Raw genomic sequence first — 22104 nt, forward strand, 5'->3', positions numbered from 1 at the left:
GGTCTTGCCCAGTAACACCACTGAAATTCTGCATGGTATGGATAGCTCTGTTCTTAAAGAAATTATTACTGATTGATCAAGCAGTACATTTCAAATTGATTAGAAAACATTCTTTGGAAGTGGGAAATTTCTGGCTTAGAGACATTAAGCTTCTGTAGTGTTCTAGTCAACGCAGGGGAATAAAACAGCCGATCTCTTTGCCGAGTTGGTAGTCCAGTCTCTTTCTGGAGTTCAGTTATGCATTGCACTCTAGACAAGGGTAGCATGTTCCTCTTCTTAGAAGTACTGTTTTGCTGTTTCTAAATAGAATCCTAAATTTGAGTGTAGTCCAGGTCCATTTAAAAGGGCATAACTCTGACTATAAAGTTGTTTTCTCTGTACAACGTGGAGTTGTGTGTTTTTTGTTTGTATGGTGTCTTTAAATTATTTAGTCTTAGAATGGCTTGTGGGTCAATAGCTCATCACTTAATTCTGAAGTTCTTTAAGTAATGCTGGGTGCATTTACACAAGCTACTATGTTGCTGTAGCAATGAGCTACAGTGATGTAGCATTGGCGGGCACAAGTTGTGACAGCACTTCTGTACGGTAGTGTCAGAAGTGACTCATGTAGTACTGGGACTGCGCAGTAACAGCAGTACTAAATGACTGCACAGGTAACAACTGCGAAGTCTAGCCCACATGTAGACATATGCCCACTGAGTCTTGTTTCCTGGAAGATCATATGCTATCAGCACTACTTCCAAGTTTCCTTTTCGGCTCAGCTCTGTAACCTTCTGTCTTGTAGGTATTTCATGCATGGGGTTTGCAAGGAAGGGAACAACTGCCGTTACTCCCATGACCTCTCTACTAGTCAGTCTGCCATGGTGTGCAGGTATTATCAGCGAGGATGCTGTGCTTATGGCGATCGTTGCAGGTAAGGAAATGCTGTTGAGTCTTGCCTGTATTAAAAGAGGGAATTCCATCCTTGGGCTTCTTTACGGAAAACTCTGGGGAAGTTGGTGTAATTCTGAACGAATCAAGACTTCACTGATATTTTCCTGTTCCATTCCAATTTCTAGCTTTTTGTAGTAAGGACATGTCCTTCACAGCTCCTCCTTTTACAGAAGTTCATGGTGATGTTGCATGTTTTGTTGACATCACTGCAGGGATAAAGAAATGAAGGTGAAGCTAAGGGAAAGGAGATCATAGTTCATACCAAAGTGCCCTTTATGCTTGACATATGGAGTGTGATGTATTTACCTGAATTCAAGACACCCTGCGCCCCCCCCAGAATAATTAGATTCTGGACATGAAACATTTATAAATTTGTTACAATTTTTCATGTCCAGAATCTAATTATTGGGAAGTCCATCTTAAATTTGTCCCTCCTGCTACAGTAAGGAAAGCAGAATGGGGGGCATGGGCAGAGGGGAAAGCAGAAGTGGGAGACAGGCAGGCAGGGGGTGGGGGGAAGGAAGAGATAAAGAGCAAGGCAGAGGGAAAGCAGGGCCTCCCCCCCCCTTCCCCCTGCCTCTCCTCTCCCCTCCCCTGCTGGCCCTAAACAGGCTTGAAGGAGGAATTTGCATGCTGCAGAGCCTCGCTCCCTGCATAGCTGCTCTGCAGCATAGGGCAGGAATAGCTCTGGAGCTCCAACTAGGAGCTGTGAGGACATGCTCTTCATGGAACCAACTGGTTAGAGACTAGGAAAGCAGTGTGAAGGTTCCTTTTTCCCTGCCAGCAAGGGGAGCTGGGCGGGGAGCAGATGCTGGAAACAAAAATCTGCAAGCCACTGATGCCGGGCTCTGTGCATAGCTGCTTCTCCCAGCTTTCAGCTGTGATGCTCCATTCTAAGACTAGATGTTTTCCTCACGATGAGTGGGGAGAAAAACCTTTTGAAATTGAAAATCTTCTTAAGCATTTTATTGTATTTACTCAAACTTTTGAAATAATTTGCACTTTATAAATAGTTCAGCATTGATAGTTTTAACATCTGTCCCTTTCAGGAATTTAATATCTTGATTGTACTTATTGGTGTTGAAAAGTGACTATTATATTTGTAAGTTCCCTTCTGGGGGTAAATAACTGAAATGTAGTTTCAAGGGTTCTAAAATAATTCCTGCATAAATAAGTGCTGGTTTGTGAAAGCCAACAGATGCAAATGGTTTGAAACTCTCCCAATGTGAAAAAGTTTTCACAAGGCTAAAATCATGCCAGGCTTTTATTGCTAAAAGGTCAGAGCTGAATAAACCTTTTAAAACTTTGTTGATGTCCCTGACTTGACTCACAACTCATTTTATGTATGATCAAATACCTTTTTAATAATTTCATGCAGTAGTGCATTTCACAAATATTAATGTTGAAATAAAACGTCGTAGGAAATGTAACCTTTCTTATGCGTAGTGAAAATGCTCAAATAAGACCATACATCTAGGTCAGTCTCTATGCAGCTATTTGTATATGCTTGCCATTACTGTTTTTTGTCAGGGTAGTGTAGATATTCATGGATATCAAGGCTTAAGCTTCCCAAATGGAAAAAAAAGACTCGTCAAAATGCAGTTTAAATTCACTAGGGTTAACACAGAAATAAGACACCTTCTCTAGTCGGTAATTCTCCACCTTTTACTTGTTACCAAATTTTCTGGCACAAGAAAGATGAATCGGTTATACCGTTTTCAGCAATTGAATAATTTATATTAACTCTTCCTAACAAGGTAAGAGTCTTTGACAAATATCTGAGATACCAACAGGAACATAAATCAGTAGTTTATAAATGAGACCTGCCTAATCTGAAACTGGTCAGGACTTGGACCTTTTAAGGAAAGAATACTTTCAGATTGTTTGTGCGTAGGGATTAAAGTTTTTCTCTTTGGTAAACAGTTGACACCCTTTGTAAATCAAGGAAGTTGGGTGTCTAACTTGCAATATCCTTCTGGCTACGTTTAGACATCTGAAAAATGTTGAAATTCTGAGGCTGTAGGAAGTATTACATGATGACTTACTTGTATCCATTGACAGGACAGCTTTTTGATGCATGTGAAAAGTCCCATTAAGGGTTTAAGTATAGGAAGGGCACACAGACCAATATTTGCTGTGGGCTACTTTATCTCCTACAAAATCACTAAGGGATTTTTCAGTCTTTTACCATAGTGGTATTTATTCATCTTGGTCATTCCTTCTCCCTGTGCTTGCAGATCGGTCCTTTGTACAAAACTATGTTGTATAGTTGATTTCTCTAAGTTCATATGGTGCATTTTAATGTGTTTAGATATGAACATACCAAACCACTGAAACGGGAAGAAGTGACTACTGTGACTCCAGCTGCAAAAACTTATCCTTCAGCATCCTCAGACCTCACATCACTCCCTGAAACACTCGAAGCAAGCACTGGTGAGACAGAAATTGAAAATACAAACCTGGCAGCTGCAGCAGTAGGTGCTGAAGACTGGGTAAATGCTGTAGAGTTTGTCCCTGGGCAGCCATACTGTGGACGTGGTAAGCTGATCATGGCATAACGGTAAATTTCTGTCAGGGGTTCACAAATTTACTTGTAGTGCAAAGTGCTTGTTCAGTGTTTTGTCGTCTTGATACAAAATGCTTTTGTTTCTCTTCAAGTGGAATCGCTGGTTCCTTTCTAGTCTTGCACTGACTCGGATATTCTTTCATGGGCAGCAGAACCATTCTACACCAGCGTTTGGACAGCAGAATACTTCTCTGAGACCAGTCTAAGCCATGGCTCTCAGCCATGGAAAATGGCAGCTGTTTGTTTTTACTGGTTTTTTGACCACAGAAAAATAGAGCCATTTTTCTGATGCAAAGAATTCAGAAAAACTATGACAGAGCAGAATGCTTTTGACACCATGGTTTCTCTTTGAAATCTTTTGTTCATCTTCTGAATCACATTTGTACATCTAACAGCACACCACACGAAAGCACATAAGGTACCCCAGGGCGCTTCAGCAGCCTGGCTTAAAATCTCTGGTGTAAACACTGTAATGAAAGATCCTCCAATCTTGGTTTCTGCATTGGTCTGAGCATGTTGCTGAATCTCTTGAAGAATACTTCCTTTTAGAGTGCAACTTGTTGTCTATAAACAAGAAAAAATCCAGGTAGGATCCAAAAAATATGGCCACACACAATTCCAAATAGCAAACTGAAGCCAAAATGGTCATTTTTGTCGCATCATGACAAGGGGTACTGCTCTCAAGTTAGGTCTTACAGTTCTGAGAGAGAGAGATTTTTGTGAGTTTCTGTAGCACTCTGGATGTCATCACATCTGTGTACTGAGCCTATAGTTCTTGCTTTTGCTTGAGTGGAGAATGAAAGGCGCTGTCTTGCTAGTAAAGGACTGTCCCTCAAGTTTGACTGGATAATCATTTGGCTGGGGGCCCTATGTCCTCAGAATCATGACAATCTGCTTGACTTCCTTTCTGGTGCTTAATACATGCCATAACAGTGAAGTGGTCTTTTTTTCACTGGGGCAAAGAGCTTCTGGCTAAAAACTCATGTGTATACAGAATCAATTGAGTACTGGATCTGAGTCTTTTTGAATTTCCAATACTTGGTCCCACCTCTTAGGACAGATCTTTTTGGTGTTTCTTTGGTGTTTGAAAGCTTAAGAAGGCATCTTCCCTAACACCTGTAACCTTACTGGCTTTATTGAGGCTATGTTGTTTTTCTACTGGGTTGGGAAAATGGTTTACAGAGATTAGTCACTGGAGCATTGTGTTCTCCTGACTGCCTCCCAAAGTCTCTTGTCATTTTGAAGTTTTTTCAGAGCCTTTTTCTCTTTATAGACGGGCTCATCAGTTACTATGTTCTGTGCAGTCCCAACTGTCCTAGATCAGGTGGGGATTTCTCCTGAATACATCTAAAAATGGCCCCTTGTAGATGTATGGGAAAAGGAACTGGCGCAAAGGATCTTCCCTCACTTTGAAGGAATAAATTGAACCAAGTCTTTCTGTGAGAATGTTGTATTTTAATACATTTCTGATAACAATATTGGAGATGCTGTATTTATGCAGCTCTCATTAATGTCTTGGAGCAAACTGAAGGTACCTAGATGTATCTAGGCACTGTTGTGTGTTGGTTTTTTTGTTTTTTTTGTTTTTTTTTAATATGGATATTTTGGTATCTGTGCCTTTTTAGAAATCTAGTTCTTGGAGTGGAGGGGAAATATTACTGAATTAGTGAGCCCTTTAAACTTTTATAAGGAAGATCTTGCTATAGCTAGTGTGCTTTTCAGTAGCAAAAACTCACTGAGATTCTCAAGTAGTTGAGAGCCGTAGAATCAGGTCTTTTCAAGTCTTTGTGATCCACTTCTCTGGACAATATTTCAGGACACTGATCCAGTTCTTTTAGTTCTTAATGTGGATTTCCATTTATCAGACAGTTGAAATATTGTTTATACCTTTAGTTCAAGTGCCTACCCTTCATTAGTCAAGAGATGTAAGCAGTTACTGTAGTGTCAGGAGCTGCAGAATACAACCTTGCATGCAGCTAATGTTTCTGATATAATAGGCTGTTCTAAAAGAAATAACCTTAAGTGTCTTGCTAAAGAGATGTAGCCTACACAAGCAGCAGGCTAATGTGTCTGACTATAAGGTTTTGTTGAGGTAAGGTTTCCAGAGCTCCAGGCTAGTTCTGGTAAGTATCCTTCATTTTACATGACTATGCATTGATTACAGGGGAGACACTATACCAGTTTGAATGGTGGTTAAACTAGTTTGTTTCCAATTGTTCTAAGGTTTGTTTTAGCTGGCATGGACTTGGTTAAATTATGTTTTAACTAGTTATAACAGAAGTGGAACATGGCTTTTAACTTGTTTCAGCAGGAGTGAGTTAGAGTTAAGGTGATACTTGCTGAACAAAACCCTGCTTAAAAAAATAATTGAGCAATAATTGAGCCATTATCAGAACTGGTGAACTTGTAGAGCATTGACTGTATCCTAGCAAGTTTGCATCTTGCCCCTTACACTATATTGACAGCTTGGCTTTGGGTGGGCTAGAAGTTTGGCAGGCTGGGAAGGGTAGAGGGTTGAAATTTAGTTTGTGCTTGCTTCCTTGCTTGTGAAACAATTAAATTGGTTTAGGTCATGGCTGTCAAATTGGCTTTGGGTCCTGGGCCAAATTTGGATTGCAGAACTCCTTGCAGGCTGGATCCAGCCCAGGGCATGAGGAAGTGGTAGTGGTTGCAGCAGCTCTGGCTCTGACCTAGAGCATGCGGTGGCAGCAGGTTGGCTCTGACCTAGGGCATGTAGTGGCAGCTCCAACTCCTCTTTCCCCCTTACCCCATGTGCCCTATGCCAGAGGCAGAGCTGCCCCAGCCATATGCCCCATGTCACAGCATCAGCTTCAGCATTGGATATGTGGCAGGGGCCCACAGCCAGGGGAAGTAGGGCTGTAGCAGTGACAATAGATGAAGTGGGTGGAGGGTGATTAGGGCTGTATCAGCCCTCGCTAACCCTCCTGCTGCTGTTCATCATTTCTGCTGGGGCATGAGAGCACTGGATTCTGTGGCAGGCCACATCTCCCAACTTTTGGTGGTCTGCCTGTAGTACAACAGGTTGGATAGAGTGGCTCCATGGGCCAGATCCAGCTCTTAGGCTGGATCCAAATTGTGGGCCATATGTTTGACACCCCTGACTCAGTGTTAAATTCTGGGGGGGGGGTGATTTGTGTGATTTGAGACTTGCATTCTCTGATGGTTAAACTCTAGCTTGCTTACCTATGGTCTTTAAAGATTAAAATACCATTTTGGAGTCTGACACCCCAGCTTAACGCATTGTTTCCTGTCTATTTAACTTTTGCCTCCAGCTGCCCCTTCCTGCACTGAAACACCCTTGCAGGGAATGGTGATTGAGGAGGAATATGAGAAGCAGCAAGCAAATGTGGAGATGAAGAAGCAACTGTGCCCCTACGCTGCAGTAGGAGAATGTCGTTATGGAGAAAACTGCGTGTATATCCATGGGGATGTGTGTGACATGTGTGGGTTGCAGGTCTTGCATCCAGTTGATGCTGCGCAGAGATCCCAACACATAAAGGTAAACACACACACAACTTTTGTGTTGAGCAATATCAAGAAGATACTTCCTAGCTTTGTGCAAATATTTGTCATTTCCTCCCCTTCATTATTCATTGATTGTATGGAAGTTGGTCAGTTTCATGAAGCTGATGTTGCAAACTTGACTTTTGGTCAAGGCTGTTCTAAAATAACTATGTAAAAAGGAGTGAACTTCGAAGAGTCTTGTATAATGGTACAGATACTGGGCTAGGGAGAGAATTATGGAGAAATGAACAAATTTGCAAATTTAACACAGGGAATGGACTTGCTGCATGTAAGCTGCTCTGAGTTCCTGACCATAAGCATGCTCTTATCCTGTGGTGACCGAAGACCTAGAAAGTACCCACAGTTTAGCTTTCAGTTAGCACTAGGCCTTTCTAAACTTTCACTTGGTAAGAGCATGTTTGTGGGCAGTTACCACAGAGCAGTTCTGTTTTTGCCTGGTGGAAAATGGGTTACTTTTCATACAGGTGTTTTTGTTTGTCTTATTTCAGTTTGGGTTTGTTGGTTCTATTTAGTTGAGTTGTTCCTGTGTGCAGTCAGATTTGTTATTAGGAAGGAACTTGAACTAACTTTTGCCTCTTATTATATGAGAAACTTTTTGAGGACTGATCTCTTGCTCTTAATTCAGGTCCACATTTAAACACTAAAACAGACAAACCAAAAGCAAGCTGAATTCCTAACTCTTAGCTGTTCATCTTGTCCCTTGCTATGTTCGTATTTGCATTTCTCTTTTTTTCAGTCTTGCATTGAAGCTCATGAGAAGGACATGGAGCTCTCCTTTGCCGTCCAGCGTAGTAAAGACATGGTGTGTGGGATTTGCATGGAGGTGGTGTATGAAAAAGCCAACCCCAGTGAGCGCCGTTTTGGGATTCTCTCCAACTGCAATCACACTTACTGTCTCAAGTGTATCCGCAAGTGGAGGAGCGCTAAACAATTTGAGAGCAAGATTATAAAGTGAGGCACTTTTCCCATTTTGGTTGTGCTTTGTTACTTTGGAAAAATTTAATATCTTGTGATAACTTGGAACAAACTCCCCCTGCACACAAAGACTGCATTAAATGCATTCCTAACATTAACCTGGAACTGAAATCATTTTCTAGGGGTAACTTTTACTCTGACCTGGTTAACATCTATTAGGAGTAAACAATCTGCTTATTTTGAACAAAAGCCATGTTCTGTCATTAGCAAGATGCTGCCCAATTTGTTACCGTTGTAAAGATTTCAGGCACTCAGATTAGACTGAGGTCAGATTAACCAGTTCTGATTCTGTTTCTTAACTTTTTGCTGCCCTACTTCATCATCTAGCTGACAAACCATTTCCCCTTAAGAAACCAACCAGCCAAATACGAAAACAAACAAATAAATTTATTTAAATCTAAAGCAAAAGGAGTCTGTGTGAAATGTTTTTCCAAGTTCTTTTTTGAGACCTCCTGACCAGCTGCTGGGTTGAGCTTTTAAAGAGGAAGAGTTTTAGGGTGTCGTCTTGTACAAAAGAATGTAAATTGAAAAAGCCCATGCAGCCAGTGTCCAGGTACAATAACATACAGCTTTAAAGATGGGTACATGCCCTAGTTTGTTTGTAACAGGAGGGAGCACCCTGTCATGTGGAATTTTGCAGCACGGTCTGTTCATTCCCCAGGTCCTGCCCAGAATGTCGGATCACGTCGAACTTTGTCATTCCAAGTGAGTACTGGGTGGAGGAGAAGGAAGAGAAGCAGAAACTCATTCAGAAATACAAGGAGGCAATGAGGTACGAGCACTGCAGCCTTTTCTCAAGTCAAGACTGCAGAGATAAGGGCACACCTGCAGAAGGGTGTTATCTAAAGCCCTCTCATACCTCCCTTCCAACCCCCTGCACATGAAATGTGTCCTTACCTAACCACCCACAGATGCATGCATCCACACAATCACCCAGCTGTTCCTATCCACTTCTGACTTCACAGCCTTCCTTATCCACACAAAATACTATTCATACAGCCATAAGGTAGTACAGGCTTGTGCACTCTGATCAGCCTCCTTATGCATGCATCTGCCCACACACCTATTGGAGTGTGTGCGTCTGTGTGTACATCATTGGTATGTGATACATTTGGCTGACTAAAGTGGCTTCAGTGACAAGTGGAATCTATTTAAAGAGACCCCCTTGGACTATAGGCAAATGCAGTACTGAATTCTGCTTGGGTCTACTTTGAGTAAGGGTTGCGATTATTTTCCTTTCCAGCAACAAGCCCTGCAGGTATTTTGATGAAGGCCGTGGGAGCTGCCCATTTGGAGGGAACTGTTTTTACAAACATGCATATCCTGATGGCCGCCGAGAGGAGCCACAGAGACCGAAAGTGGGAACATCAAGTAGATATCGGGTAAGCTTCAGTGTTTTTGGCCTTTCTAAAAGGGCTGGGATAGGAGGGAGGCATGGTCAACAGGCTGTCTAGGGAGAGGGAAGGAAAACATTATCTCTGCAGACCTCTGGATTTACTTAAGTAGTAAACAATATAAATAACAAATTTGAGGAGGGGGGCAGGTGGTTCAAAGACTGGAAATGATGGAGAGCAGTATGTGGAAGTTGCTTAACATTTCCCAACTTGGCTTATGTTTTAGAGATTCAGGGAGGTTGGTAGGTAGCTGGAGTAGCAGTTTTTTGTAAAAAGCAATCCCACTGTTGTCTTAAACAAGAAAGTTACTTGCATGTTATGCCTGGGGGGCTGGCCTAAGGCACATAAGCCCCCAAGGAGAGTATGTACCTTTGAACACTGGGTCACACTAGGGCAATAACTGTGCTCTCTTTGCAGGCCCAGCGGAGGAATCGGTTCTGGGAGTTCATCGAGGAGAGGGAGAATAGCGATCCCTTTGAGAATGATGAGGATGAGGTTGTGACCTTTGAGCTCGGCGAGATGTTGCTCATGCTTTTGGCAGCTGGTGGTGACGATGAGCTGACAGACTCCGAGGACGAGTGGGACTTGTTTCACGATGAGCTAGAAGATTATTATGACTTGGATCTATAGCACCTGTCAGTGGAGTTTGGACTGTCTGCTCGGTTTCAGGCAGTAGCTATTTCCTGTGGTGTTGTGGCAGTGCCTGTGTTTCTCCTAGGCAGGCCTATCAATTCCAGGTGCTGTTGTAATAACTTTTACCCAGGGTCTGTCTCCTTCCCCCACCCCAGGAGTGTTTGTTTTCTCTGTTTAAAACAAATAACAAGAAATAAATCTTTAAAATGTTAGTTTTTGTAAAATGAATTTAACTGTCAAACAGTTAGCTTAGGTTTGTTGCTTCATCTGTGTACCCAAGAGGATTCACCCAGTTCCAGGGTTAAAGTGTTTACAGGACTTCCACACTCATCTTGAAGAGCCCAGATACAAAAATGAGCAGTGACCATGTAGTGGGGGATGTAAATTGGCCAGTGGCCTTTTTCTGCTATGGACTTTGAATCGATACTTCGGGCCAGACATACGTACTTTTTTTCTGGCTTCAGCTCTGTTCCAGCCCCCTCATGTACACGTCTTCATTTGTGGTTTTGGTCTCTTGTTTACTTGCACATTACTATTACTACTGTGTAACCAGAACCAGGTGCAAATGTTCCGGGTTTTTACTGTATTTAGCATGAAAGGAAAATGTCTTTGTACGTGAAAGGAGAACTTTCTATGTGTATATACAAATAAATGCAGAGTTGGATCTCGAAGGCTGAGAGACTCTGTGTTCAAAAAAAAAAAAAAAAAGGAAAACAAAAAAATACCTTTCATCCCCTTTTGGTGCATGAAGTCTTGCCTTCGATCGGATGTGAAAAGAGTTTAGTGGGCTCGGCCCAGTCTGTGACTGTGATCTAATACCATTGGATTGATAGTTGGTGCTACCTTAATGCACCAGCTCTCTCTACTGCATATTTTATGAGGGCTGGCTGAAAGTAGAAATGTGGCTAGCCAGAGGGATCTAAAAGTACTCTTTTCCAGTAGAACACAAGCTGGGATCCTGTAGTTGCACTGTTCACTCTTAAAATAAATTAATAATAATAATAATTATTTATGACACTGATAACCACACAAGCCATGAGCTTAACTAGGAAATAGCTGTGCTTCTTAGTTGGTTCAAGGCATGTGCGCCTCGCATCACATTTGAGTTGTGCTGATTGCCTTGTAAAGCTGTTCAGCTTGTTGCAAGTTATTGCTTACAAAAAGAACTAGCAGCTATGCAATGTCAGGCTATATAATTCCACTGAGATGAAGTCATTTTGCCATCAAAGTCCCACTGCAACAATGCTAACCTTGCTGTTTCTGACTCATGGATGCCCTGTTCTCCTACTGCTCGTTCCCTAGACTGCCTCTCCTTTCACTTTTTAAGGTGGAATAAGAAATTGTTCCAAAGTCTCCGATGTATTGTTTTGCAGCTGCCTTTTGTAAGAAGCACTTTTCCCAAATAAAAAAAATTAAAGAAGTCTGTCTGTTCTTTATGCTCAAAGCCTCTAGACTTCAGCTTACTTTTTATATACTCAATGCAAGCTAGTCTGACTTCTAACTGCTAAGGTCGTGTCATAGGTTTAATGGACGATTTTGTTTTGGCTGCAGCCTTATACCAAATAAATTCTATCATACAACAATATTTTAAGAATAAGGACAGCTGAGATTACCAAACTATCAAAGGATACATGGTTGTGGTGTTGAGAGAAAAGGGAGGGGGGAGGTGTCCATTCTTGAAACTAAGTTCTGAGACACGGACTCAGTGCTGCTTATTTCTGTATTTAATTGCATGATTTTGGTGCTTTCAGTGTCAGGGATTGGTAACTTACTTATGTATAATTTGAACTATATGCTGTAGTCAAGATAGCACATCACTAGAGGTTGAATGCTTCCTGGTAAACTGTATGCTGCTGTTTTATGGGCCTGTATATATTCTAAAGTACCTTTCTCTTTGAGAATCAGATAAGAGATAATGAGATTGTCATGGAAATATATTTGCATGTTGTGAAGGAAGGGAAAGTGTGTACTCTTGAAACTAGATCTAGGCTAGATGCGCATGTGCATGCAAGAAAAGATCTTAGAAGCGACTAGCAGAATGCAACAAACCAAGTAGAAGGAAATAAAAGAAAGATTTGGAAGTTTGTAAAATAAAAATTAAAGGTATCAAGAGGAATGGGAGGAAAGGAAGCTGGAGGTTTGTGGGAAAGACAGAATAGAAGAAACAGGAATAGGTGCAGGGAGGATAATGGGAAGTTCAAGGAAATGAGAAACTGTTTAGTGGAGAGAGTGAACCAAAGATACAGACTGATTTATTGTAGTCTTTACAGAAAGCTGGGTGCCAAAACATTTCTGAATACAAGCACAGTTGTGATTTTAAGTACCAAGAAGATATTCCTTAGGGCAAAGGGCTGAGATGGTGAGGTTAGATTGTGTGGGGAATAATACTGCTTTTGTCTTCCTGAATCTTACATATGTTTCTGTACATAATGGGAGGCACAAAAATGTAGCTGGTTTGATTTAGTGTATAAACAAAATGTTGCTGCTGGCTCTGGACAAATTTACCTAGAACAGAATTCCAGACAGTACAACATAAACCTTTCTCTGACAAACTCTGCTTTATAAATTATGCTATTTTTTAATGCAGGAAATTGCATCTGTGCCGCCTTGCATTGTCTGCCCTCCACTTGAACATGGCTGTCTGTGGTCCTGACTATTAAGAGCTAGACTTCTTCCATAAATGGTCTTGGATTTAACTGTGACTACTGTTTATCAACAATGCAATAGTCCTGCTCCTTTGAATACAAGATGCACCCACATTTCCTGACTCTATTTGATGGCTATATTCTCCTCTCCCCAGTAAAGACAATTTTACAGGGCTACTAGTGTGGTACACATAAGAGCTTTTACTTTTGGGGGTGGGGGTTAATTCTAAAAATGCAGGCTTATTTTTAGAAGAAATAGTTTTCTTTTAAAAAATGACTTTAAAATTGAAGGAATGTGGACATACAGATTTTGATACTTGCTGTGTATCCTCTGAGTCTTTAACATTTTTATTTTCCCTCTTTTTTTCATGGTATAGACATTGAAAGGCAATAAATTTTAAAATGGTAAAAACATAATTGGCAACAATTACCATATGGAATTAAGATATCATATTTTCCTAAAGTTTAAAATCCAGAAAAGGAGAAAACTGATATTCATGGTGTGATAACCAGGATGAAAAAAGGATGCATCATCTTTGCCTCAAGACACAAAAACTCACCAATGAAAGCCTGGAAATAAGAGAACTTTCCCCACAGCAACATTTTTCTTGAAACTTTCTCAGAGTAGAGTATTAATTAATGCAATTGCAATTTACAGTGGCTCACTTGGACTTGAGTATCTTGCTGTAGTGTAGTGTGTTCAAACTACCCATATCAATTGATGGGGTCTTGTTTACATAGGCACACATGGCATGTCCAATTATTATCAGGTTAATACGACAGATGCGCATACCAATGTTTAACACCAGCCCTGGGAATAGGACTGTATGCCAAGAGCAATGCAGAGTAGGACAATGTATTTGTTTTAGATACGTATTCATTCTGAACTACTATAAGGCTGAGTTGCAACACTCTTTTTCCTAATGATAACTTTAGAATGATGTCATCACCTGCATAAAGTCATGGGAATTGGGAAAGCCTGCTCTATGGCAGGAGATTTGCAACAGCACTGGCAGTAGCTGTGCCTGTTTTGCACATTGACATACACTGAATCATTAAAGCCCTCTACCCTCTCCAACAAACTAAACCTACATTCCAGGGCAGAGCCGGAGAGTCTTTTAACCCTGGCATGTGTGTGAGGAGAACGAAAAACAGTATCTTTTAAATTAAAAAACACTGGTTTCCATTAAATGCATAGAGCTGATAATGCAGTCACTGCAGAGCCACTAGGTTTGACAGCGAGTCCACTTTCAGTAATGGTTTGGTTTCACACCTTAGACAAGGCCTATGCAAACATTTGAAGTGGTGTGTAGACTTAACCAAAACTGCCTTTAAAAACTTGTCAGTAATTGCTATTGTAAAGTTTGCTGTAAGACATACTTGCTTCTATTATAAAATGTTTTGTGAAAGAAAGGTACTGTCGTGATGAGACATGAGATAAAAACATTAACAGGCGCTTAATTGCATAAGATCCCATTGACTTTCAATGGGACTTGGGCTTCTAATACTAAAATCCATTTTGGAAATGAGACGTGTGCTCAAGTCACTTTGGGCTAGATCTACAAGCCTTGGTCTTCCATTGTTGAGAAGTATTTGTAGCTGTGAGTTGGATGCTTGGATTCTCTTTGCAACATATGGAAAGAGTTGAATGGCCAAGAAAGGGATGCCTTGTTTTTTTTTTTTTAGCTACTCCTCAATCAGGGGGAGGAGGAATTCACTTTTGTGCTATTGTTGGGAGGCAAGGATTCTGTTGCTGTTCCTGATGCATCTGAGAACAATGGGTCACTTCCGTACTACTATACCCAGCTCAGTTTCCTCTGGCAGAATCATGACACTGATATGAAGGAGGCATGATATCAAGTTAAACAGCCATTTACGATTAGTCTTGCATGATTTTCAAAAGATGTTTGAGCACCATTAGCCTCTTTTCACATTGATAGTGCAGCCACAGTTGCTGAATGGGTTATGGAAATGGGCAATACAAAGCTGTTTATGAAGTGCCATTAATCTAACTCCTGCTATTTGCTCTGCATTTCCCTCTCAGAGCACACAAGAGGCAAGTTGTTTTGATTTCTTTAAGCTGCTACAGGCCCCCAACCACATTAATTTCTTCCCTCTCTACTCCACTTCTCTAGCAATATCTTCTGTACTTTTAAGATGTTTTTGACCTTTCCATTAAAGCTGGTAGAAAATGGAAACAAGATTAAATGCAAGACCATACTAATGGAATCAGAACTCTGGGTAAAGGAGACTTCTTTTATTAGGCCAACAATTAACCTAGGAGAAATTTTACAATGTATTCATTTTCCTATGCCTTGAAGAAGGGTGAGCATGCCCAAAAGCTTGCATATATATATATGTATATGTGTGTGTGTGTGCGTGTATTTTTTTTTTTTGCAAATATCTAGTTGCTCTAATAAAAGATGTCACTTCTATCCAGAGTTCTGATCCCATTAGCATGGTCTTGCATTTAGTCTTGTTTCTGTTATCTACCAGCTCTCTCTAATGGAGAGGTCAGAAAACATTAAAATTACAGATAGCGTTGCTGGGGAAGTGGAATAGAGGGAAGAAATTAACATGGATAGGTTCCTGTAGCAGCTTTAAAAAATCCAAACAACTTGCCTCTTGTGTATTCTGAGGGAGAAATGCAGAGCAAACAAGCAGGAGTTAGATTGCAGTGTTTTGGCAAGCTGGTATTTGATAGCTGCCATCTTATGCTCTTCAATTTAAGTATCCATTAAAGTTTCTAGTGCTAACCTTACAGCTTTTTCTATGTTGGAGACTGAGCTAACCAATAAAATTGCCTAGTGTAATACTGTAAGAACAGGACTCTCATTAGCAATTGCTGCAGTCACAGGTGGCAAGGTTCACACCTTGTTCCCAGAACTAATCCCAGCACCATGATTATGCTCAAGGGCTTCTAGTAGATCTCAAAATGGAGTGAATCAGTAGCAGCTTATCTGAAACTATGGGAGAGGTAAATCTTCTCTGTTTTCTTCCTCAAACCAAGATGAAGGTTAGGATGATTGGCTGAAGCACATTTCTTAGAGATAGGATTATCTTGTTTGAGCTCCTGAGAATTCCCCAAAGAAGCCCAGGAAGGGAGCCTGTGACAAGTGAAGCAGAGCTGCAGTCCGCCCCTGAACTATTCCATCAATATTATTATTCACTCTGGAGAAGAAAAAGCATCAGTAGCTCAGAGAAACCCAGCTGTACCGGATGCGTAATCAGCAAGGGGAAGACTGGCTTGGGGAGGTACTAGCAACCCCAGAGGCAGGCAAGGTAATGTGCTGACAAGTGCAGGTAAATGCATTTAAGAGGAGCAAGAGATTTCAGAAGCTGCACTTCCTCACTAATTTTGAAGCCTCTGATGCAGCTATCCCATTAGCAGCAAGAGAAAGATTAGCTACTAATTTCTGTTGGTAGGATTCTGTTATTGTTACATTCCTGGCTATTTGAGGAACCCAAATAGGTGAATATTTTTAATGGCATTTTTAGGAACAGTACATATGCTTTCAAGGAAGGAATATGGTAACACCAAGTGAGTAGAATCCCTCATAAGCAGGGCAAGTTTTGCCATGTAGAATATGGGCAGATTTGTAAAACCAGACACCATGGCTGTAGCACTGTTTCCTCTCAAATTCATGTGTGTGCAGGGAGCAGGGGGTGGAGATATTTAAACATTGTAAAAGACATTCCTCCCCAAAAAACCAAGACTTGTATTAGGCTATATGCCCGCTTTCCAGCATGGGGAGATCCAAATACAGGAGTAACTGATTAAAAGATACATTATTGACATTATTAGTCAAAGTAAACTAGTTTAAAAGGTAAATGGCAACAAATATGGGATGTAATTGTGCAAAGGGTCTACTGCCCCAGGAGGGAACATAAATTATTTAGGCTAAATAGCAGAGAGAAAGCTGACAACTTTCAGTTCTTTTGCTTTCTGCTACAGGCTGACATTCAGAACAGTTCTGCCCCAGTTGGTTGCAGACAGTTGTATTACCATCCATGCTTAACATGTTAATCAAGAAGTCAGGCTGGAAGCAGCACTATTCAGCATTTTACATTCTTACTACATATCAAGTCTTTGCTCAACACAGGATATTAAATCAACTTTTATTTTTCATGTTTAAGTCACACACACCTTTTTGTACAGGGATTCTGCCACATCTTTCCAAAACTGGAAAAAGAAACTCAAACCTTTGGCAAATTTCCAGCCTCACCAAGCTTCTAAGGTTTCTGTGTCTATGATAAGAGATGTACTTCATTGTTGCCTAGTAGAACTTCTGGCTTATAGTTCAGGGACAGCACAGCCAGAGCGGGACCTAAAAACTGTTCATCTATTACTGACCTCCCGTTCTAGGAGGTACTCTCCTCTGGAAGAATGGGCAGAAAAGCCCTTGACTCCATCTTAGCCAGTTGTGCAAATAAGGATTTCGTTCTTAGAACCTCTTCTGTGAAAGGATGGAAATATGTTCACTATTAATACCAAATGAACCCAACTCCCAAAATAGTGAAAAAATTGTGTGTTTGGAGACTAAAGCAACAGGTACTTGGTGAAGCCCACTTTCCAAAGGTCACACAGCAGGAAACACTAGCTCTCAGTCACTGTAAGCAGAGCTTCATGATCCAAAAAAAAGTGTGACTAGTACCCAGCCTCTTACTGAAAAAATGCAGCACTTAAGTAAATGTTCATCCCATAGGACAGCTTCACACTGCACTGTTCATTGGTCTAAAAAAAAGATTAAAGTTACTGAACTATTCTATCCATTTGATCAGCTTTACAAAAACCTGAATACTCTTTCAAAGTTCCAGGGCCAAGATCCTATACTACCACCTTCCCCTACTGCAGCACTTTTAGATATGCTGATTTTAGTGCAAAGCCTCTCATTTCTAATAGGAAATGTACTTTAGAAGGTAAGTAACGTGAAGTTTCTCAACTCTCAGATGAATTCAGTCACTTAATCCTCACCTGGGGTTTCTCTCGCTCACTGAAAATAGCACCTCCATCACAGAAAACACCCTTAGTACTACTGAATAACAGCGGAGAGACCAAAGTGTAAGACTGATGGCAGCTCTTCTTGTTTCTCGACACTTAGGGGAAAAAAAAAAAGATGAGGTATTCCTTAGATATGCAGTGCTATTCGAGCAGTAGGAATGGAGTGTAGGCTGTTTGGTGAGGAAATGGAAAGAAACAAACAAAACCCTGATGGAGGACACTGCCCACCTGATCACAATGTTATGCAGCTGTAATGGAATGGATAACTTACGGAGTAAGCCAACCACACTGGCAAGGACAGATGCAATGGATGGTAGGGACTGCAAACTGAAGAGCTATTTATGAAGACTAGATAATTGCACCTACTGTACCCTAAAAGGAAACAGTCAGCACAAGGTCTGAGTGCAGCTACCCTCTGGCACAGCCAGTAGAGCAACTGTTCAAGGATTCAGTTCAAAGGCTATTCTATTCAAGAGGCTGTTGAACCATTTAAGTTTTCATGGTTCTCTCAAGCGGTCCATTGCTTGCAGCCTCTCAAGTCCTCAGCTCAAAGATTTGGTAAAGTGCCAACAACATATTTAGCCATTAGAAAAGTAACACCCATATCCTGGAGAGAATTACAGGCCAAAATGGCAAGGCAGCAGTGCACCAGAAAAATCATTTAAGGCCAGACAGGAAGCTTTCATGGTTGAGAAAGCCTCAGGATAGCCACAACTTCCACATTTCTTACTACTGAGACATCTCATCAGCAAAGGCATGGGCTCTTCTCTGGACTCTGACTAGCAATTACTGGTCGGGAGTCCAGACAGATGCTGTTGGGAGGATTCTCCCCATGAAGCTGCAAGGTGTTCCTGGCTATCAGCTCCTTTGCCATCAATGTAAACACCTCCTCTATGTTCTGGGCTTCTTTAGCCGAGGTCTCCAATACAGCCAATAGCCCATGCTTCTCAGCAAGTGTGCAGGCATCTTCAAACAGGACCTGGCGCTTATCCACAGCATCAGATTTGTTCCCTTTAAAGAAAAGCATGAAAACAAATGGATTTCTTTATTCCCAGATACATTTTAAAGATACTTTGTGCATAATTCTTTTCCTCAAACAATTTTTCTTTGCAAAGTTACTGGAATGTCAAATGTAAACAAAAACTCAAATTAAGTGCATCTAATACCTTTGGCACCAGTAAAGGTGACCAATTTATTCTGTCAGTTGCCAATAACCTCTCTCCATCCAATGACTTGTTGTAGGAAAACAAACAGTTCAGGAGCACCAGCGTGGAAAGAATTCACCTGTCATTTTATAATATATTGGAGGCTGTGCCGAGTTAGAGAAAGAGTCATATTAGAATTAGTGTATGCATAGAACTGGATTTTCTCTAATTAGTGTTACAGTCACAAAACCAACTGTAAACAAATACTGCCAAGACAACTTAGTGCACCACACAGAACTTGTTAGTATGATGACATCACCATTAATATTGAAGTCACAATGCTTAAGAACAAGCAAGTCATATTTCTGCTACAAAATAAGACAACTTTGGCCTGCATCCCAAAACCAGTGAGTCAGGTCTCTGCAAAAAACAGGAAAGAGACTAATCTTTGGCCTCTAGTAAGGAAAACTACCACCTAAGACTCAGATATTAACTTATTAGCACCTGTAACGTATTTAGACTAAAAAAGTCAGATAAAATCAACTTATCCTAGTTGTCAGACATTAAGATCTGGTGTAAAAATTAGAATGTACCTCTAGCTAACAGCAATGTTATAAAATAAAATTCTTTCCCTGCCTGATTGCTCTGACCAGAAAGCATTATTTTGCTAGTGATAAGTTTTAACATCTTTGAGCAATTTGGAGAGAGCTTTTCAGCAGATTCCAGTCTTGTGTTGTTGAAAGGCAGCCTTTTTTATTTTATTTTTTTAAATGGGACTGCGTATCTGGTCTGTCTGGGTTACCCTTGCTGTGTTGCTTGCTTGGGGTTGCGAAATCAGCACTTGTGAGGAGTCTGCTGTATACCATTCCCAGAACATGGCTAAGGTAAGTCCACTTTTCCCTTTATGATCTACACAGACATAAAAGTCTGAATGTATTGTTCATCGTACTACTCCTCTGAAAAAACAAGAGGAACAACTTACCTACTCCATAAATAGGAACAGACTATTCTGAAGCATGCACAAGCAGAGGTCTATACCCAAACACCTACCGTGCTTGGAGCCCAGGCTTGCTCAGTCCCAGGAATAGTTTGGGCTGGCATTCTCCTGTTCTCATCCATACTGCACTCAGCACAGTGCTGGGATCAGGATAGGTAGAAGCGGAAGGTAAAGATGAAGCAAGGAGGCTCATAGATCAAAAAATAACTCAAACAGCAAAGTTAGATTCGTACCAATTAACATAATGACCAAGTTAGCAGCTCCATATTTTTCAATTTCATGAATCCAGTGGGGAATCGATTCAAACGTAGATCTCCTGGTGAGGTCATAGGCCAGGATTGCACCATGGGCACTGCGATAATAACTTTGGGTTATTGTCCGAAAGCGCTCCTGGCCTGCTGTATCCCACACCTGAATCTGCAGAAAGAAAGAACAGAAGTGGTAAAGCCCCATGAAGTGCCATTCAATAGATTTCAGGGAGATTTTCATTAGAAAAAAAATATGCTGCTTAATACTAGTAGGCCCTGTTCCATGTAGCTACAGATGTTACTTAATCTAGTTAAAAAACAAAACAAAAACAAAACCCCAATTTCTAGATGCATAGAGCCAAAAAAAAATCACATTGTTGCCGTTTGCAGCAAGCTTTGCTATGCATGTGCCTATAACCAAGTTTGGATTGACAAGGGCAGAAAAAGGGCTCCATCATAGCACAGCAGGGCTTAGACATCATCCCAAATCAATACAGATAGAAACTGGTCAGCGAACCAGAGCTGAACTGTTAAAGTTTTAGGTGAGCAAGGGAGGAAAAAAGAAGAGAGAAAGAGCCCCTTGGAGCACAGAGATGGGGTTGGGCAGGGAGAAGGGAAACATGAAACAGCCTGTAACCAAGTACAGTTTCACCACAGGATGACCCTGAAGCAACTGCCAGGGAAGCTTTTCTGTGGGTCCCTAGGCTTTACTGAGGGCTGAATGCTCAGCTGGCTCCAGGGAGGACAGAGACCGGCCCCATGCAAGTCTTTGCTGCAGGACATATCGCTAGCTTCTTCTCTGCAGTGAAAGGGGCAGGGGGAGGGAAAGCAGGAGCTCCCCCGTCTCCAAGCTAGGCACTGAATCTTGAAGAGCTGCATGACATGGCAGAGCTGGGGGGGCTTTAGGGGTCTCCCCAAGCCCTCTGGGGAGGGGAGGAGAGGGGAGCAGGGCTGGGCTGACCTGCACCTGTGGCCCCACAGCCAGGCTGCATCCCGGCACTTCCAGCTTTGCTGCCACAGGAGAAGCCAGCATCACCAGGCCTTAAATATGAAATTGTGTCGGAAGCTCAATATTAGTTGCATTTACTGGAAAAAATATGCAAACAAATCCCCTTATTTCCTTCATATTGCTCACTGCAATTCACCAGTGAGCAAGTGAGATGTGTGCCATCAGAGTAGCATCACTTTTCTCGGAGAGGTCACAGGAAAGAGCTGGCAGTGAACCCGGGAGTCAGCAACCCCGAGAGTGACTTGGGGTTTACCCCCGCTGCATCCATACACTGCCTCGAAAACCATCGGACACTCTGAGCGCTTTTCCTATCGCTGGCCTCACAGGGGCCGAAGCCACGGTACACACGCGGTAGCCACCGTGCCCTGGGAGCGGGGCTGACCTTGACCTTCTTGTTGTCCAGCAGCAGCGAGCGCACGGAGAAGTCGACGCCGATGGTGTTGTGGTGGCGCTCGCGGAAGTGGCCGCTGTGGAAGCGGTGCACCACGCACGTCTTGCCCACGTCCGAGTCCCCCAGCAGGATGATCTTGAACAGATAGTCGCACGCCTCGTCCGGCACCAACCCCGGCATCGCCCCGCGTACCCGCCTGCCCGGGAAGGCCCACCCGTTTAACCACCCCCGGCGGCGGCAGCTCGGTAAAGGGAGGGGGAGGGGAAAACCCCGCGCACCTGCCGCCGGCCCCGCCTCTCACCTGCCGGGCCCGCTCGAGGCTGCGCAACACCTCCTCCCCTCTCGGGGGCTGCTGGGAAACGTAGTCGGGCGCCGCGAGGAGGGGCGGGGGGAGGAGCACGCGCGGCGGGGGGAGGACTACGACTCCCAGGAGGCCCCGGGGCGGAAGGGAGGAGGGGTGGGTCACGTGATTTCCCGCGAGCCCTGCCGGGGCGTGGGGCGGGTGGCAGGTGATCGCTGCCGACGTGGAGCCCGCGGAGGTGTGCTGGGGGGTGCCACAGGCAGGGTTGGAAGCGGCGCTTGATGGGGAGGGGGCGCGTGGAGTTGCTGGCTTGTCTGAG

The 22104-nt window shown here is 42.4% G+C and overlaps 3 protein-coding genes and 1 long non-coding RNA gene across 5 annotated transcripts in view; 2 read left to right on the forward strand and 2 right to left on the reverse strand.

Annotated features, from left to right (window-relative positions):
* Positions 1-11459, forward strand: part of MKRN1 (makorin ring finger protein 1) — a 42305-nt gene extending 30846 nt beyond the window's left edge. The window contains exons 2-8 of one of the 2 annotated variants that reach the window (XM_019544701.1): positions 785-913; positions 3245-3471; positions 6793-7019; positions 7782-7996; positions 8682-8792; positions 9264-9402; positions 9832-11459. In XM_019544701.1, coding sequence (XP_019400246.1) covers positions 792-913; positions 3245-3471; positions 6793-7019; positions 7782-7996; positions 8682-8792; positions 9264-9402; positions 9832-10044 — 1254 coding nt within the window. In that variant the 5' untranslated portion in view covers positions 785-791 and the 3' untranslated portion in view covers positions 10045-11459. The remainder of the gene's footprint in view (positions 1-784; positions 914-3244; positions 3472-6792; positions 7020-7781; positions 7997-8681; positions 8793-9263; positions 9403-9831) is intronic. The other variant, XM_019544702.1, reaches the window with a different exon arrangement.
* LOC109316534 lies at positions 481-17146 on the reverse strand. The gene is made up of 3 exons (XR_002102866.1): positions 16840-17146; positions 14019-14021; positions 481-491 (listed from the first exon to the last, which is right to left on the reverse strand). It is a non-coding gene; the product is annotated as an uncharacterized LOC109316534 (long non-coding RNA).
* Positions 17147-17436: 290 nt separating this feature from the next.
* Positions 17437-21756, reverse strand: RAB19 (RAB19, member RAS oncogene family). The gene is made up of 3 exons (XM_019544703.1): positions 21476-21756; positions 20070-20253; positions 17437-18705 (listed from the first exon to the last, which is right to left on the reverse strand). Exons 1-3 carry the CDS (start codon positions 21662-21664, stop codon positions 18440-18442), a joined length of 639 nt encoding a protein of 212 aa, XP_019400248.1. The 5' UTR covers positions 21665-21756; the 3' UTR covers positions 17437-18439.
* Positions 21757-21946: 190 nt separating this feature from the next.
* The window catches only part of SLC37A3 (solute carrier family 37 member 3), a 36860-nt gene continuing 36702 nt past the window's right edge, over positions 21947-22104 (forward strand). Inside the window, exon 1 of the mRNA XM_019544704.1 lies at positions 21947-21993. The gene's annotated coding sequence lies outside the window, so the exon portion shown is untranslated. The remainder of the gene's footprint in view (positions 21994-22104) is intronic.

This window comes from Crocodylus porosus, unplaced genomic scaffold (assembly GCF_001723895.1).
Source record: "Crocodylus porosus isolate Cpor-Errol unplaced genomic scaffold, CroPor_comp1, whole genome shotgun sequence".
Classification (NCBI taxonomy): domain Eukaryota; kingdom Metazoa; phylum Chordata; order Crocodylia; family Crocodylidae; genus Crocodylus; species Crocodylus porosus.